Source organism: Lissotriton vulgaris, chromosome 3_1, assembly GCF_964263255.1.
Source record: "Lissotriton vulgaris chromosome 3_1, aLisVul1.2, whole genome shotgun sequence".
In the NCBI taxonomy this organism is placed as follows: domain Eukaryota; kingdom Metazoa; phylum Chordata; class Amphibia; order Caudata; family Salamandridae; genus Lissotriton; species Lissotriton vulgaris.
In genome coordinates, this window is record NC_141689.1 from 881494429 (window position 1) to 881514218 (window position 19790).

At 41.5% G+C, this 19790-nt stretch overlaps 1 protein-coding gene across 1 annotated transcript in view; it reads right to left on the reverse strand.

The window, feature by feature from the left end:
* The window catches only part of CDC37L1 (cell division cycle 37 like 1, HSP90 cochaperone), a 246415-nt gene that overhangs the window by 107597 nt on the left and 119028 nt on the right, over nucleotides 1-19790 (reverse strand). Inside the window, exons 2-3 of the mRNA XM_086961203.1 lie at nucleotides 16628-16909; nucleotides 7803-7896 (exon numbers count right to left, since the gene is read on the reverse strand). Coding sequence (XP_086817329.1) covers nucleotides 7803-7896; nucleotides 16628-16909 — 376 coding nt within the window. The remainder of the gene's footprint in view (nucleotides 1-7802; nucleotides 7897-16627; nucleotides 16910-19790) is intronic.

Below are 19790 nucleotides of genomic sequence, written 5' to 3' on the forward strand. Positions count from 1 at the left end.
GAAATGTGTTTTTTTTTACAGAATTCAGCAAGTATAAATAAATAAGAATTTTGAATACTTTAAAACACAATTAATGAAGCAGAGAGGCACATTAACAAGTGACTCAAATCTTTACTGCTACACAAAAAGTGCTCAGTGCTGATAAGTGTTCACACAGTGATACATGACAAATAATGCAGAGTGTACATAAATAAAATTAGCAAAGGTACCCAAGCAGTGCATAATCGATGTTCCTTAATGTCCATTCAATGATCGGTCCCATCAATGCATGCATTCATATAGGCTCCACTGGCCCATTACGTTGACATTTCAACCCTAGCCTTCTAATGGGTCATTACCTAGACTGTTAAAATTCCTACGGAGCAAGCGGCTCTAATAATTACTGTACACTGGTAATATCTGCAAAGAATTTGCCTCCCGCAACTTTCACGAGCATGTCCACACGTCTAATCAAGACTACCACAGATTTTCTGAGCAGCTTAACACTTAGTTCATTAAGAGAGGGGGGAAGTCTAGTGGCTATACTTTATTCGGCCATCTATTTGCTCACCCAACGAAAACCAGAAGATACGATCCAAGTGGGAGGTTGATGTTGAGAGGGAGGTTCTCAAATCATGGATGTGACAGAGTACACAACTTTACCTAAAAAAGTACAGACAACGCAGTTTCAATGTATAAATAGATTCTATAAAAAACTCACTATTATTCACAAAATATACCCCGATATTTGCATTGATGCAATTTTGAAGGGGCTGAATGCATTCCTGTGATCTGGTGCTGCGAGAAGCAGGTAGTCTTTGAGTTACAGAGATAAGTGGTTTCCATGAAAGATTACTCCCTGGAAGAACGCCTTTTGGGTTCCTACCCAAAACCAAAAAAAAAGGACCTAGTGTGGGATGGTGTATTTATAAAGAAAATGATATGACCATGATCTCCTTAAAATCATCATTTTAATCTGTTACAATCATAAAAAACAAATTCTTGAATGTTCAACTTGTAGCTGAAATTCCATTGCATGCTTGATACATTTTCATGCTTGTGCCATGATCATGTTCATATCATTTTCTTTATAAATATAGCACTGTTAATTGTATAATATATATGCACTAGCTGATTGTAGTGAAGCTATCAGAATATTTAGAAGCAAAAGCATCTCAGATACAGTGCACAGAGGTCAAGTAGCATTACTTGAAGTAAGAGGAGGATAAAATAAGGCATGATTAGACAGCATGTCCGCCTCTGTGGCACGCTAAGTTTACAGGAGTATAGAAGCTAATATTTAGATCATCAAGGAGTGCTCCTCTATAACGCAAAAGAGAACAGATATTGTGCCTCCATCAGCGAAGACTCTAGCAGTGTGGCCGTATTGTATTGGTGAAGAGCCCTCTTTGCCTTAAACGATTCTCCATGTACACTTATGCTCACACTATGCTTTTTTATACGATGGAAAACTTCAGAATACCCCGTTACTCTGATAAACATATATACTCCTAGTGTGTAGACATTATGGAGTTTTTTGTAGATTATAGCACTCTGCAGACCGCACAGGTCGCGGAACATCCTATGAAAAGGCAATTTTAATTTAACTATGCAACCTTCATTGGATATCAACATTCTCTATAGAGTTCATTATCCTGGATCCACAAGCACACAGAGGTATAGTTTGGACATGGACAGGTTGAGGGATGTATGAAGGGAGAAGAGGGGTGAGAATAGAGTAGATTATAACTATTTCACAATATATGACATGTACTCACGTATGGAAGCTGAGACATTGCTGTGGATTGTTAACATTGAATATTTGCCACGAACATTGTCAGATCCCTCCCAACTTAGGTTGGAGATCCCTGAACCACTGTGACAAGAACATGTGTGGGACTTCCCCTTGGGGGCACATTTAAAAAAATAAACATTCGGTCTGTTGAGCAGTTTTCAATAGTATGGGAGATGTATAATGTCTACATAAGAGGCTTTCCGATTGGAAAGTGCAAGAAACTGGATTATTATTTGAGGTAGTTTACCAACCACTTTACAGAGTAATCACAACCAATTTTTGATATCACTTGAAAAAGAGATTTTTAATTTTAACTTAAATCACTGAGTGGTGCGGCAAAACACAAGTCCTAGATCCCACATCGGAACAGCAATGTACGAAATTGTATTATTATACGGGGTGGGTGACTGCCACCTCAAGGAATAATTATAATCCTAGTCAGAACAATCAAAGTTACAAAGTTAACCTGATCTCAAGCCCTTGGTAGCAATAGCACAGAGCAGACCGGCTTAATTTAGGGCAATGAGTAAAGGATTTATGCAGTGCAAAAATAGTAAAATCTAAATGCAAAGCAACAAAAATCCCAAACCAAATTTGAAAAATATAGTAACATTTAATAAACAAAATGACAAAAATGCAATAATGGAACTGCTGTGAAAATGCACTGCAAACCACAATATTTACTGTAACGTTGGTATACTGTACCACAATGGATGGGCTCACACTGCGTGATTTACCTCTGTCCTGTAACGGCGTAGTCCACTACAGTACACGTTCACCTATTCCTTTAACAGTTGCATACCTATGATACACTATACCGCAGCAACTACTGTGTATCACAGAGCACCATCCACGCCGCACCCGCAAGAACAGACAGACAGACAGACAGACAGACAGACAGACAGACAGACAGACACACACACACACACACACACACACACACACACACACACACACACACACACCTGCAACATCACACCTGCACCACATCCTTCCCCAGAAAACCCTAACTCCAAAGGGCAGCAAGAAGCGTGGGTAAGGAGGCAGAAATGTTAGTAAACAAGCATCTTCAGGTACATTTTTGCTCCAGCTTCAAGTGCCTGCTGATCAAACGGAAAGCTTCCTCCTCCCCCAGGAGGCAACAGAAAGGTACAGAAGGCTCAACCACAGGTAGGCGAGCAGAACTTCTGCAGGCTGGAAGCAGTCAGCAACGCCGCCTTCCTCAGTCAGGAGGACAATACAGATCCCTCCAACCCCAGATCACCTTCTGCCGCCTTTTCTCTGGGCGCTGCAGGCACCTCTGGGACTGCGCGTTTAGCCGGGTCCTCTCCTCGCCCTGCAGTGGCAGCCGGGGTGAGCATGGAGGTTGTAGCTTCTCTCGGCTTTGAGGTAACCAGGGCCTCAGATCCCATTACTTGTTGCTCAGCACCAGTGACACCATGATGCTGCACCGGGAGGAGTCTGAGAGCATCATTGTGACGTCAGGCAGGGGGTAGCCGCAGTCCTCTAGTGTCCATCCTAGAAGCCCCCTCTGATTTGGAAAGGTCTGGTCAGGCTTTCTTTGAATACCAAGCATATTTTTACAAGAAAAAACCAAGTGGGTTAATCTTGATTTCTTGGGACACACATACCAACTTTTATTATTGATGAGAGTTCAGACTATTGTTTCTGCACATAGCAATGTTTAGACTGTTCAACTTTTTATCTCTTTCTACAGTATTTCTCAGAGCAAAGCAAATACATTCGGTAATAGTTTGGCGTATTTCTCAGGAAAAACTTTACCATGAAAGCATTGACATTTTTTTCAGTTGAAATAGCCCTAGGTTAAATTCAAAATATTTGCAATGCAATAGGTCTCACAATTAAATGTGAGACCTAAGGCACTGGAAAGAACTGGCCGCCATTGTCCCGGCTGCTTGAAAAGAGAAAGCTCGCAAGGTGCGCTGAATAAAAGCAAAGCAAGCCATGCCTGCAGTAAGAGAAAGTCAATAAAGAAAATAGTGCTTTCAAGACTAATTAACACGTACCGTGTAACAACCTAAGTAAAAGGGCCAGTCACCATGGGAGGTTACAAATTAAGACAAGGCAGTACTAAGGAGGGACTAACAAGCCTATTTACGAATCAGAAGCAAACATTTACGAAAGACAATGACACAAGCCAATGACAAATATGGGGGCGGAGAGTGGGCAGGTTTCTATTCCACACTCCAGTACATCAAGTCTCGCAGAGCAGCGCATGCGCGCTGACTCTAGGCTCGACCTAAAAACAATTGGGAGGCTCTCATGCAGCCATATGAAAGCAGGGGTTTGTGGTCCATGACCTAGAGGTACTACCACGCAGCGCAGTCCCATTATGTGGAATACTGGCTCAACTCGCGGCGCTGCATGCCTCAGCTCCTGATCGTAGAAGACCAGATAGATGCAGGAGAGTTGAAAACAATCATTATAATTAAACTAACCAAGCCAATTCAGCTCATAGAAATGGTTCTCTCCACAAATTGGTTGATTAGCTCATGAATAATCCTCCTCTACACAGACACTAGACAAGGGGGCGATAAACAGCCTGGAGAACGTGGGCCTGACATAAATAGGGCAACTGGCTATAAATAGTAGGTTCATGAAGCTGAACAATTCTGGGTATAGAGATAACAGCTTTGGTCACATTCACCTTTCTCAGAGTTCGACACGTGGTGTTGGTTATATGGCCCTTGTTCTCAGATGAGCCTGTTGAATTTCCTCCTCACCCTTAAGATTGGGGTGCCTGAAATGATGAAATGAGGGGGTGGGTCTCAACACTGTACAGGTTATACACTAATTATTCTGCTGTAGCTGATAATAAGGCTTTCGAGATCTGGGAGCTGGACTTGGGAGAGACAATAGAGGCTGGGGTTTGGAAGTACCATTGTGCTCAAACTAAATTTGTGCCCATAAAGTAGAGTAATACGTTGTTTCAATTTAAATTCCAGAACAGACTGTACTGCTCCCCCAACTTCCTGCACTAAACTGACCCTACTAAGCCCTCGCACTTTGCTAGATGCATGAGGGATCCTGCTGGTTTTGTTCCACTTGGAGTGGAACTGTCCACCAGTCAGGATGCATTGGATGGAAGTATCACAGAATGTAAAGAGAGATAATAGATGCACATGTACACCTGTGACATTGATATTGGAATATGTTAAGTTACTTCCCAAAATGACACACCAATACTAATGAAACATAGGGTGCTAGACTCGTGGATGAAGACCCTTCTCCCCCAATAGAGAAAAATTGGTTAAATGTTGCGGTGGCAAAATGGCTAAGGTGTACCCAGTGCTACAGATACCACAAGCATGGCCAAAACACATTTGGGGACCACTCCGACACTATTTAGATAGTCGGCTGGATGATAATGGGCGCACTAGAAGGATTATGTAGGAGAAGAGCCTCAAGACCTGGCTTTTCGGCTGATTCTGAGCTGCATTCCCCCCCCCCCCCCCCCCCCCCCGGACCTTGAGACCCTCAAGGGTGAGTTGCGCGATTAAAAATTCCCTAATTGATTGAGAATGCAATTCATGTGGCAGTTCATGCTTAACGCCGCATACCACGAGATCCACAAATGAGTGCTGTATATTGTTTTATGTAGAAGCTGTTTTGTTACGCCTCACATGCAGGCCAGTCAGTGACTGTGCACGTGATTGCTGGATTTATTTACATCCTTAATCATTATTGTGTTTATAACATTTCAGATGAGTGATTATGTACTCCTGATAACAGAACTGCTCTCTGCCTACAGTATATGCTTGATTCATGTATGTACTTACTTGTTTACTTACTGATAACCAACAAAAGAAATCAGTACAACATAATTGTGGTCCTCTCCTTGCTATTAGTCAAGAGGCAAACAGCAACTGGTTGCTAAGCACTGGTCCAGTCACTGCATTATGGCACTGAGATATAGGTAACTAGTCTTTGGCTCAAAAACTGTTCATGACCAGAATCCAAATGATTTCAGAGGACAAACTAGATGAAAATCTGTAAACACGGAAGAGCTGGTCGGCAGTCTACTGTACCAACAGGAAGAGGAGGACATCTCTTCATCTGTAACCTGATTATTAGCTCGAGTCTTGCATGGAGGGGAACATGATACCGGTTGTGGGGGCAACGTTTTTCCCAATTTTTGTGATAGATGGTGACCTGTAAGGGTAAGCAGCCTGGACTACAACAGCGCATGGTCTATATACCGACTTACCTGCAATTGTTCTTTTATTATGTTGTTCAAGTATCCCTCATTCTAACCTGTATAATACAATTTGAAATTAAGGCCCCGATTAGGCTACTGTTGTTTGAAAATCTTATTGTATTTTTTTAAATCAATAAAAGCATTATTTATTTATTCTTATTTTTTTAAGCACTGCCGGTAGATTTGGCAATTTGGATCCCCTTTTAGCCTTCCCATTAGCAAGAACAATTGATGAATATTTAGACTGGTGCTTGGCCAGGCTACAGATGTCTGATCTTTATTAATCAGTACTTTGATTACTCCAGCAAGCCTACTAAATCAGGCTTTTACCTATTATTTTGGAGTCTGCATCAATCAAGTCGAGCAGTGTGGGGGGGTCTACACTCCTGAGGATCATGTTCATGTTTAGTGAGCAATTCCTAATGCACCGATTATGGGCATTTCCCTATCACCAGAGGCGCGATGTATAATGCCAACAGTTTGGAACGAACAGGTCAAGATACAAATCATTATATATTTTATAAAAATGCATCTCTTCCAATATCCTACAACTTTCCAGTTTGCCCATCAAATGTCAGTTAATTATATATGGGATAATTATCTCCTGACATATATTAGAAGGATGTTGAAAGTCACAGAGACATTCCATGGCCATAATAGAGGAATGAGGCCGGAGACAAATTCCTATGTAAGGCCACGGAACTCCGAGGTGACCTGCTTTATCCTTTTAAAATACAGCAGAGATTATTTTATTGTTTAAAATGCATTGCAACACTATCACCCTTCCCAAACATAGCTTAAATGCTTGGCGTCTTGGTCTTTCATATGAAAAATAAGAGTAGAATCTTTAGTGGAAAGTTAAGCACACCAAATCGCTGTTATTGATTTGGTGCACAAATATATCAGAATCTCTTTAATGCAAGTCAGATAAAAAAACATGCCTTAGCTCAGAATGTTTAGAAGCATGGAGAGATTTCGTGTAATGACCTATAGCATAGACAGAATAAACACATTGCCAAAAAGATCTCCTTTTTGCTGATTAATGTGGATTTTGAAAAAACAGGTCAGAAGAATGAAAAGCGTGTTCACCTTGTCTTTGTTTAAACTGCAGCTATAATTGTACACTGTGGCCTGTCTTTCACCTTGGCCACCAGCAGCAGGCATAATAACTTCAAAACTCAAATGTAATAACTTATTACAGTTGTGAAGCTCTGTCATTTTCTTATTACATATGACTAGAGACGTCACAACTGGACTATAAAACGGAATTTAGACACACTTTTATATAGTGATTGTAAGCTACCATGTATTACAATGGACGGTGCCTTGGAAAATGTCTGATTATATGATGCATTAAGATAAACTACCTGTTCTAGATCTTCTCTAATTTAATCAGCCTACAATTCTTAATACAATTTCTCAAAAATCAGCTTTAACTTTATCTCATTGTACACTGAAGAACTGCTGTTTTAATCATCAAACTCATTTTTCTGGGTTTACTAGCCATACAATAGATCTTCCCAGCATGACTGGCATAGTCATGTGGTTTTGTCATTTGACCATTACAATAATCATCCTTGAAATATTGTAATTGAATGTTAATTAAATACTTTGACCGCTGCCGGATTACATGCATGGGTTCTTGGAGCTCTTCAATTTCCTTTGCCATTATTTTCAGCCTGGTTCATTTCTACAAGCATTCAAAAAGGTTACCTTATCTAAACACATTTAAGAGAACCGTGGCCTCTGCTATCAACAGAAGATTGCACCAAAACCAGATCCAATGAATATCACCAGGCAGGAACTTACCAAAATGCCTCATCTTGTCCTCATATTTTTGGATGAAGGTTTTCGATGTATCTTCCTCCTTACCTTGGTCTTCTTTATTCTGGTTGATAAATGTCTGTTAAGAGTAGAAACAATATTTCGGGTTGTGTATACAGTAGACCAACCAGAAACTCAATACTGAAGTCATTTTAAACCAGAAAAATGTCTGCACTGAGATCATTACAAACATTCCAATGAAATGCCACTTTAACAGTACCCAGACATTGAAGACACTCGGTACATTGATTCAGCAACAAAATATTTTTTAAATTCCTATCGCCAATGCACAGCACTGAAAACACAACTCAGTTCACGAGCAACAAAGGTCTTCTGCACATGGCTGCATTCTCTGCCATTACAGGTTGCAAACATTTTGCTTCAGTGACAAAATTACTGTAGAGCTCAAAATAGCAACTACATTGAAGTTTCCTTACCAAAAGCTAATGAACCTGTAACATCATTATGTTATACAAATTCCCACCTTGGACACAGGCTGTTCGTCAATCCTAAGAGATAATAAAGGGAACGAAGTACCTGAATATCAGTCATCTCAGGATAAACATTTAATAATGCCATGTTCTACTACCGCTAAGACCAGTGAGAAAGGATAATAAGACCCTGTATGGGTGAAAAAAAATTGGCGTTCATAAAACCTCCTCCGATTTTCATTGTCTAGACCAGTGTTTCTTAACCCGTGGACCGGGGGACCCTGGAGGTCCACAAGATTAGTCAGGGGGTACAAGATTGCTTAGAAAATTAAATAATATTGACCAATTAATAACAAATATAATGGATTTTTTTTAACGTCATGTCAATGTGAAGAAATTTGAAATAGGAGTCTAAAAATTAAGTTGGCATTCTTAGATGGATTTGTGGGCATAGTCCAAGTGCATCAAACCGAATATAGTATGGACGATGAGGCCCCTCAATTGAATTTAGAAAAGCTTAACCCTCATTAAAATGTACATATATTATATTTGTTTGTGAATTAAATAAAATATTTCATAATGTGTGTATTTGTTTGAACGCTCGTTTCTGTATTTTTTGTGCATTGTTTTGCAGATCAAATAATCTTAAGTGCTAAGGCCGAGGGTCCCGGCTTCCAGTAATGACTCAATGGGTGTCTCCAGATTTCAATAACGATCCAGTGGGGGTCCAGTAATGATTAAGTGGGGTGCATATAGGTCATAAGGTTAAGAACCACTGGTCTAAACGGTCTTGTTTTCAGGTTTTGTAGAGTAAGGAGAAAAAGAGTTCAAATCTGTATTCTGACCTCACTTTTGATCTTTATTGAAACCTCAAATCTTCTTATTAGATTCTCTGGACTGACAGATGGGACGAGCAATATCCTTTTGTATGTGACTAAAGCTGGTGCAACCATAACTAATTTGTTGGACATCACTCAAACCTTTGGTAAATACTCCGGCTTTCATACTAACTCAGAACGCGTCTCCGGGTCCATTCACCTGTTGCCAACTGCAGATAAGGCCACAAGGGTTTAGGGAATATTCACTATTTGTGCTAGGACGAGGTTCATTAATTTGGGTAAGCTTCTAAACCAGTTTTTTTAATTTTTTTTATAACACAATCCTAAACCAGTTTAGCTCTAATTTAGAACACGTGCGTAGTCCCCCTTCCACCTAACGGGACGGGATAAAATAATCACTCTTCAGAGACTGCTGTATTTTATCCAGACTACGCCTTGCTAGACTGAGAAGCAATTCTTCTGTAAGACTGGAACCCTGCTGTGCACGCCACTGTTGAATTGTGGTACACCACACATCTCACTGGAAACTCTACAATGAAACGTGTATGATGTGGAATATCCTCCCTGGTATTCCAATTTACTACTGGCTCTCCCATAAAGAATTTTTACCAAATGGTTTTTTGCTCTATTGAATGAACCATCTGAATATGGAGAGGTGTGTCAAGAGTGCTGAGATTTACGAAGGCACTATACATGGGGACAGTCTTTCTTCACAACTGCAATGGTAATTCAGCTTTGACAAAAAAGCATTGCAATATGTGAAATGGGAGAGTCCTTATCAAAACTAAACAGAAAAAAAACATGTAGAGGAGTAGTAACCTGCTGCTGTATTTGAGTGCCCTTATCCGCTTTGGGGCATGGGAAATAAGAACCTTGGTGACATTTGGGAAAGTTTCTCTACAATGATCTTTGAATATTTACAATCAGAGAATTAATTGACACCTACTGAGCACTAAAGATGCATATAACCCACAGACGCCCCCCAGAAATATGTGAATATTAGCTTCCACTATACAAGATGGCTTTCCCCTGGAATACAGATTTTAGAAGGCCCAGATGAAACCAAATGTTGTCTGCCAAATGTATCAACAGCCAATTAATAAAACCCCACTCAGAAGTCAGAACTAATTGGGAGCCAGAACAAAGCACTTTGGAAAACTCCGACTGGGAGGAGGCCCTGGGATACTCAAGGGAGATAGCCTTACATAATGTTTTCCATTAATACAGGGCACAGCTCTGCACCTACTTCATTATTCTTGCACTCCATGAAATTCGAAAGGGCAACCAGTAACAGATGCCTCTGGGGTTATAAGCAGCCCGAGAACATTTCCCATACCATATAATCGTGTCCAGTGGGTTAGGCTACCTGGAGTATTTGCACAGTTTGCAGGAGGTGAGTAAACACTTAATTACTCTAGAATCTAAGCTTATGCTGCTGGGTAAAAGGGCGAGGTTTCTTGACCTAGGGTAACCAGGATTATGCAGGCATGGATTCGTGTTATACACATATGTTCAGTGGAGAAGTGTGGCTCAAGTGGTTGGAGCGGCAGACCCTGATGCAGAGGTCTGGCCCGGTCCAGGGTTCAATTCCCCGCCTCAGTGGGTCTTGGGCTCAATTTCCCCGGACCTGACAATTCTCGCCTCGGTGCCTATTCTAATCATGGAGTCCCACTCTGCAACTCTGGGCAATAGCTTGCTTAATCTCCACAACGGCCCCTCGCAGCGGGATGCCTGGCTTTCACCTTGGGGATGCCCAGTAATGGGTTATCTCGCAGGGGAATACCAGGACGGGTTCCCTAAGCAAGCCCTGGGACGCTTTCGGGCAGCCATGCGCTCTACAAATCAAATTTCATTTAATTTCAAAGCGGGGATGGTTTGAGGCAGGAGATTTAGAGAACCATAAGTAACACTGCCTTTAACGCTTAGGCCACCACTACAAGTTAATTCACCAGGGAGATACTGGGGTAGGAATTAATGATTTAAGATCGTACTAACAGGTATGAGTTAAAGGTGCAGTAACGGGGTTTAACCCACTGCCCCTCGGATTATCAAATTATTTTGTGAAGGAATTCCGCAATTACGGATAGTGTAATGCAGATATTTAGCACCTGTTCTTTGCAGGCGGTGTGGGGAGGACGTGATGGGTGGGAGTCTGGGAGGGCATCTGAGGGATGGAAAGCTGTGCACTCTATTGGGGGTGTGGAGGTGATACTGCCTGGAGTGGCTGTGTGGGGGCCGGGCTGTTCTTTTACCACAGCCTCTGCCCCACTCCCAGACACAGGTTTTATGGGTCCAAAAACGCAATGGTAAAAAGGGCATGCTGTTTCTCAACTTAGAAATTTCAGGTCTGGAAATACCAGACCATTCAGAGTTACCCAGTGCGCTATCCCTGTCAGGATTGACTCTCAATGGGTGCCTAAGAGACAAGACCATAGAAATCTTTGATCCTGGCAGTAAATCAGGAATACTATCCGGATTGTTAGTTCTGGTGTCTAAAAGGTTGATAGTGTTAGGGCTGGACTTCTCTTAAAAAGGATGCTAGACCGCTCAACACGAAGTAGACATTCCTCATCATAGGATCCTGCTCCTCAAAAAGGACAAAATATCCAAGATGGGTTCATCAGGAGCATGGCAGGTGGATACAGATTATCCTGAAAAGCAAACGGTCAGCTTTTATTGCGGACAACAGTTACGATTGTATAGTGAAAGGCATTAGAATTACTTATTGAGACCTCTCTAACCCAAGGTAAAAAGACATGGGAGTTAATAGCACGCCCTGTGTCACTGCCAGTATGTTTCTGTATATCACCCTGCCGCAGTCAGGGATGCATCAGTGATGTCATGAGTGATGTCACTGACCATGTATTGAGTGATGTAATATGTGACGTCATCAGCAGTGCATTGCGGGCGCGCAAGTTATAGTTAGCTGAACTAACTATAACGGGGGAATTTCAATGGTTTTGTATGAGTGAAATGTCCAGCTAACTATAACATGTGTGAAACCTATGGTTTTTTCAGTGAATTTGCAAGGTTTTTTAAATGCTAATTCCCAACTATAACGTGGCTGAAACCTATAGTTTCTTCAGTGAATTTCAAAGGTTTTTTAAATGCTAATTCCTAACTATAACGTGGCTGAAACCTATGTTTTTTTCAGTGAATTTCAAAGGTTTTGTAAATAATTATTAAATGTATTAATTGTTATATTTTTTATACTAATTTACTACATTGTTTTAAAGTATTTATTTGTAGATATTTTATTTTTTAAATTACATTACATATTTTTAATATAAATTGAAAAAAATGTTTTTAAAAATATTGAAATTGTAATTTTTTTTTTTAATTTATATAAAGTTTATATAGCAGGCAATGATATCCTATGGAAGGAAATTCAAGTTACTGGTGAAGACAGTTAAATTTACTTTTCAGGAATAGTAGTGAGCTGAAAGACGCAGCACTGAGGTATCTCCTGATAACAGGTGAGTAAATTGGAATTCGTAGTTCGACTAATTTTTGAGGAATTTTTTTAAGTTCCAAAACTCTAAAATTCCCAAGTGAAACCAGTCAATGTTAGCCTATGAAAGGAAATTCAAGTTACTGGAACTACGATTAGAATTACTTTTCAGGATCAGTAGTGGGCTGAAAGATGCAGCACTGAGGTCTATCCTGATAACAGGTGAGTAAATCGGAATTCGTAGTTCGGCTGATTTTACAGGAATATTTTGCTCAATAGTGAAGGAAGGGGGCAGGGCCTGCGGTAACATGCGTGCAAACACGCCCTGTGGCGCTTTTTAGATTGGGGAATTAATTCCTCTTCAATCCTGAGGTCCCCTGTGAGCCAACTAGCCCACCAGGTACTTCCAGTATGCGCCAGGCAGCTGTGTTGCAGAGAGGTGTTCAGAGGGCACAGACCCTTTTTACAACACTCTGCAACACAGCTCCTTGGCGCTTACTGGAGATACCTGTTGGACGAGTTGCCCCGTAGGGGACCTCTAGATTGAGGAGGAATTAATTCCCCAACTTAAAACGCGCCACAGGGCATGTTTGCACTCACATCACCTCAAGCCCCGCCCCCTACCTTCACCACTGTGCAAACGCACCCTGTAGCATGTTCTAAGTTGGGGGATTATGTCCCCTTGCATAATGGGGGTCCCTGGGGCAAACTAGCCCACCAGGAACCTCCAGTATGCACCAGGGGGCTGTGTTGCAGAGAGGTGTAAAAAGGGGCGTGGTCTCATTACACCTCTCTGCAACGCTGCCCCCTGGCGTGTTTGCAGAGAGGGGAACCAATTCCTCTTGCATACTGGAGGTCCCTGGGGGCCAACTAGCCCACCAGGAACCACCAGTATGCGCCAGAGGGCTGCCTTGCAGAGAGGTGTAATGAGGCCAAATAGAATATTGTGGATTTCCTATGGAAACTAGGTCCTAACTATAACTACCAATATATATCTATATATATATATATATATTTTTTTTTTTTTTACAAGTTCAGGGTACAGAGCAGAGTCCCCTTGTACTGTAATGGCAGCTGCAGCATTATTGTTCATCTAGAAGCCAGCCAATCTGATAGCTTGGTCCACTGGACAAAAACAGCCGATGGAGAAAAAAACCCTCTCAGCCAACTAGAGCGCTCTATTATTTTATTTTTACCTCGTGGTACCGTGGGAATGCTGCACGAGTCCTGTGGGACCACCTGTCCAGATAGCACTATAATTTAAAGGCAATGTCTCAAAAAAGGCCAAACGGATTTACACTAAATAATGAACAACACACTTCTGAGTAAAACTCTAACTTTTTGTCAAATATGGTGTCATTCAGTTCAGTTGTTTTTCCGCTGTCGCTTCCCTATAGTAAGTAACATTGGGAAAAAATACTTTCGGACCCCTTCTTTTTCTTGGCCCCCGTTTCACAGATTACTCAAAACTTTCCAGGAAGTAGCTGAGGTCGATGAATGTTTTCTTTGGAATGTTTCGTGAAGAGGCACCAAACAGTGCCAAAGTCACTGGCAAAATAAAAAACGCTCTTCCTATGGAAATTCTGAAACTCTGGAAGATTCTAAAATAAACACACACACACTAGATATATATATATATATATATATATATACACACACACACACACACATATGGACTGCGGGGGTTCTTGAGGAAAACTTTTAAATATATATATTTTTTGCACTCGAAGATTTAGAAGTACTTCAGTTTTGTCCTGGCTCAAATTTCATTTAGTTGACAAACATTCATCACAGAACAGCTGACAGGCTGTCAGTTAATAGTAGTATGGATTTGTAATTGGAATAAGAAGAGACTGAAAATAAGCTGTGTATTGTCTGCATGTCTGAATTTGATGGAGCAATTTGGCAGGTGGGTGCATGAAAATATGGACGAGTAACGGCAATAAAATTGAACTTAGGGGGACACAACTATCAATGGTCTTAAATTTAGAAAAGAAGGGGAGTTCATTGCTGTTTGCTGACAATTTCACAGACAGACTTTCAGCCCGAGTAGGAGCGAGTCTCTAAGTTAGCAAACGAATCTATTATGGTCAATGATGTGAAAAGCAGCAGACCTAGGATCACTAAGGGCTTTGAGCTCTCGGCATCCAGCAGTCAATGTAGATCATCTAAGTCCTAAACAACTAAAAGTTCAGAGTTTCACGAAGGCAGAAACTTACCCGATAGGGATCGATATATATCTATATCTATATATATATATATATATATATATATATATATATATATATATATATATATATATATATATATATATATATATATATATATATATATATATATATATATATATATATATATATATATATATATATATATATATATATATATATATAATTTGAGTAAAAATAGTTTCTGCATTACCTAGGACAGGTAAGGAAGTGACAAAATTGGTCAAACGTTAGGATCACAAGAATTCAGTGAAGGCTTTCAAAGCAAAGGTTTAATCACTGTTTTTTATCAAAGGCTGACGTGTCAGTTCAGTTTTCAAGTAACAGTTAAAAATGTATCAGTCTTACAAATACTTCAGCCTTAATATGTTTCCTAATTGAAACAATGTTTTCAGAGAAGACTTTTGCAATTTTTCGCAGAAAAACAATGATGATGGAATGTCTGTTTGCACAGAGGTTGGTACCTAACTCTCTCACAATTTTGAAGTTATTTTAGAATATTGGAAGCATTGGCCAATCATGTAGAAAAGTAGGACTTTGTTTGTTTCTTTTATTTTCAGATAAATACTCTGTTTTTTTTTGTGAGTATCGGCATTTTAATTTCAGGTTGGAATCCAAACGTCATTGGCATTCTAGTTGCCTTAATACTAATTTACATTTTCAAATTACGGAGAAAACAATGGATTATCCTTTCTTTTCTTTTGAATTATTTAACTTTCTGTTGAAAGGTTAAAGTCTCATTTAGAACCAGATAGATTGCTTTGTTGAATATCTTCAAAAGGACTGTAGAGCTTGCTTTTACATGCCCTTACGTCTTGCATTCTAATGTATGAGAACTTTTGTGACAGGTGACAGCAGACGAAACGTTTTCCAGAAACGCTGTCCCACAACTATTTGGGATGGGATGGTTTTCGGGGGTTAGGCAAGTACATGCAAAAAGGAACAGCAAAATTAAATGCCCAAATCATTTGGAAAGGCTTACCCACTTTTATACCATAGTGGAAAATATAGGGTCTAAAATGTGACCTGAACAATGAGTGAGTTCTCAGGATGAGAGATTTAGTTTTAATATTTCAAGGTTTTTTTCAAATGGGGTGTCTGTCTCGCTGGAATTTCCAGCCACAGATTCATGTCACCCAGGAAAATTGAATTGTCATTTAGAAGGCAGAGGGAACTCAGCTCTTAAGTTAACTGTTCCAGTGCAGCAGAAGGAGCGTGAAGCAAGAGATACATTAGAGTGAATGTGACTGAGTGTACTTAAAATCTACTTGTGGAACCTGGGTAGCACAATCTTGGACTGTCAAAGGATTACAAGGTTTTACATGTGTAGCTGATAAAGTATGGCAACTACATCACCTAGTGTACTCTCTCGATTTGATTGAATGATTTACAGCCCTCAAAAACGAGTTCACCTAATACTGTAATGGCCATGAAGAGTTAGCCACATGCCTGTCAAAAATAATAGTTGAACACCGAGTTGTTCAAAATGGGCACAAATGTTAGATCTATCTGCCACTGCAGCACATAAACTGCATTGCAAGGAATTCAGCATAGAAAATGAATATAGGATATAGTGTTTAGGCAGGCCCAACTTATCTAATTTGCCATTATTGGAGTTGTTTTGACCACAACAATAAAATAGGTAGATGTTTCACTGGAAGTGTTATCTTAGAAGCCATGACCTGAAAAGCCACCTTCTTACAGTTCAATTTTTGTTTTTCTGTGAGCCACTAAATTCTCCTTATAACGTTCCATAACTAAAAACCGAAGGCGAGAAGACTACCTAGAAAGGCTTAACCTTAGATTGAGTACTGCTTCATTTAACATTCTTAACCGGGCACATAACGTGGCCAGGACCTACCTTATTGAATCCATACTGTCGAACTGCATCCACATTCCAGTGATTGGTTCCCTCTTCCTGCAGCAGCTCCTCCTCCTTCTGCCTCCACGCCTGTTCACCCTGCTGCAGCTTGAACACTTCCATCTGTACTTTGGCCTGCTCCTGGTCCATGGACTCGGAGTTATGCAGGGCCAAGCTGCAAAGTTTCTGCTGGGCTTCAGCGAGATTCCATTTGCACTCCACTGAACTCTTCACAAACTCGGCTTGCCTTTTGCATTCCTGCTCCAAACTGCTGTTGTACATCTTTGTGATTCACATTGAGAAGGCAAATAAAAAAAAAACATATATTCAGTTTGCAGCAGTCTTGTAGTCATCATAATGCAAAGACATGTTAGCAGCACTGCTCTTTCAGTGAACTATACACCTTTACCGGTGTTTTTCTAAGCTTCTGCCTTGCTTAGCATATACTGTGTAATGGATCGGGAGTCACATTGTAGATAAAGCACAACACTATTTACCACCCTAGCCCCATACCCTCATACATTACCCTTGGAATAGCCATCTCTAGCCTCAGGGGAATGGAGCCCAGAGAGAGCAGTTTCATTGCACTCCAAATACGGTGCTTAGAACCTTGCAATATTTAGATTAATAAATAACACCTAAACGCAAAATGTGACTAAACAACAAAACTTGATCAAACCAACTAACAAGACTACATTCATAGCTGTCAAATTGGTAATTGTAACGAGATATGTAATATTATATTCAAGACAATTTACATTTGTAAATTCATCTGTTTATTAACCATTTTGCTGCAAGGCCTTTTCCTCCAAGAACGCTAAGCCCCTTTTTAGATCTAGCCTACGCAGCGTGCACGCGCTGCTTGGAGACCTTTAGCAGTCGTACAGCTCTTTTTCCAAGAACATACTCGTGCTTGTGGCTGCAAACAGCTTGCGGGAGTGCACATCTAATGATAATAAGCAACATGACGTAACATCTAGAAACGCAAATCTTACGTCTCTAATTAGGAAAAACTTGTCTCCCTCTTCCTTCCCAACTCCTGATGACCAGTTGTTTACCTAGACGTAGAACGACTCTCTCGCCCTCTAGATTCTGCAAATGTTCTATTACTTTTAGTTTTGCTCGATGTTATAAATGTAAGTTTTAAATACATTCTTTGTACGTTACCCTAGCACCTCCTGGGGGTAACAGCATTTTATCGCTATATAAACCAATAATCACAAATCAATTAATAAAAATTGGCCCTGCCTCGAACTCTCAACGCCACATCTCAGATGCTGGGAGGCGGGCGTTCTGGTGTAGTCTCTACAACCTGGCGGAAGCATCCGTGGAAACTCCAACTATAACCTGTGCAATTTTTGTTTGGAAAAAGCATGACATACACGTTACAACTCTGCAACGTGCCGAGTGTCATCTAATGATAATAAGCAACATGACGTAACATCTAGAAACGCAAATCTTACGTCTCTAATTAGGAAAAACTTGTCTCCCTCTTCCTTCCCAACTCCTGATGACCAGTTGTTTACCTTGACGTAGAACGACTCTCTCGCCCTCTAGATTCTGCAAATTTTCTATTACTCTTAGTTTTGCTCGATGTTATAAATGTAAGTTTTAAATACATTTTATGTACGTTACCCTAGCACCTCCTGGGGGGGTAACGGCATTTTATCGCTATATAAACCAGTAATCACAAATCAATCAATAAAAATTGGCCTGCTCAAACTCCAAATGGCTTTCCCGCCTCGAGGTGCCAAATTGTCCATAGTGTTTGAGACTACATATGGCTAATATTTGACTGTTAATTTTGTTCAAACCAGTTTGTTAACTTGCCTGCGTTTTTGCAATGCTTGCATCGTTTTTTAGAATGTATTAAAGTGGAGACCAATTGCTACTACAAAATGGGCGAGTGTCAAGGGCCTGGCGCTCCGAGCTGAAGATGCGGAAGGGCGGGCCAGGCGGAACAACCTGCGCTTCGTCAGACTCTCGGAAGGCTGCGAGAAGGGCAATATGGAGGGCTTCTTGACGTAGTGGATGGAAAGTTGGCTCCCCCGATTCCCTTTCTAGATGTTTTGTGATAGAGCGGGCACACAGGGCTCTCATGCAGAAGCCGCCGGTGGGGGCTCGCCCACGGCCTGTGATAGCCAAATTGCTGAACTATCATGACCGTGGCACTATCCTGCAGCAGGCCAGGGCTAAGGAACCCCTACTCTACGAGAACAAACGTATTCTAATCTTTACGGACTATACGCTTAGTACAACAACAGCGGCAATCATTCACGGCCGCCAAGGCTCGTCTCCGAGAACTTAAGCTCCCCTACGCCGTGCTCTTCCCGGCCCGCCTGCGGGTGGTCTTTCAGTCCCGCACCCACTTCTTTGATACCCATGAGGAGGTATTTAAATGGACTGACGAAACTGTGAAGGTGAGGGTGCACACACCGCCGGGGTTGGAGTCGGATTCATCTTTGAGCGAGGCACAGTCACAGACCTCCCGAGGGTCACGGAGGAGGGGGAACTGGATATCCAGGTCCAGGCGGCGCTCTGCATTCGGTGGTGCCTCATATAAGGGGGAAGAAGGCTCCTGAGGCTCAGACAGTAGACCCTTGACTTTTCTAACTGGCGGGCAGGAGGGAGCTGGTGTGCATTTCTATTTTGCATGGCTATGTGTTAATGTGCGTTGCGGTGGGGTGGAGGGGGTTGCATTGTGGGCGGACTCCCCCATTAGCCTAGTGCTTGTTGGGGGTGGGTCTGGGCTTCATGGGCTGTTGGGTGGGCTCAGGTCCCATGTTGGGGGCCGAGAGTCTCCTCTGCCGCGACAGGTACTTCAACGTTCTTGAGGTATGGGGTGGGGGGAGAGGGGGTGTGGGGGGGTTTGTTCATTTTTTGGGGGGTCTTGTTTGGGTGGGGTATGAGTCGTACAGTCGCGGGCGGGTCTCAACATCTGTTGTGTGTACACCTACTTTGCCCAGTATCCGGGCTTGGGCTCTGGGCGTTGTCTGATGGCGGTGAATGTGGATAAGGCTCTAGGGTCCCGAGGCTCTCTTCGTGTCCCTAGTTGGAATGTACGGGAAGTCCTAGACAAGATCAGGAGGGGGGCGGTGCTACGGCAGGCTTAGAGGGCGGGAGCAGATGTGTTAATGCTGCAAGAAACTCACCTGCTAGATAT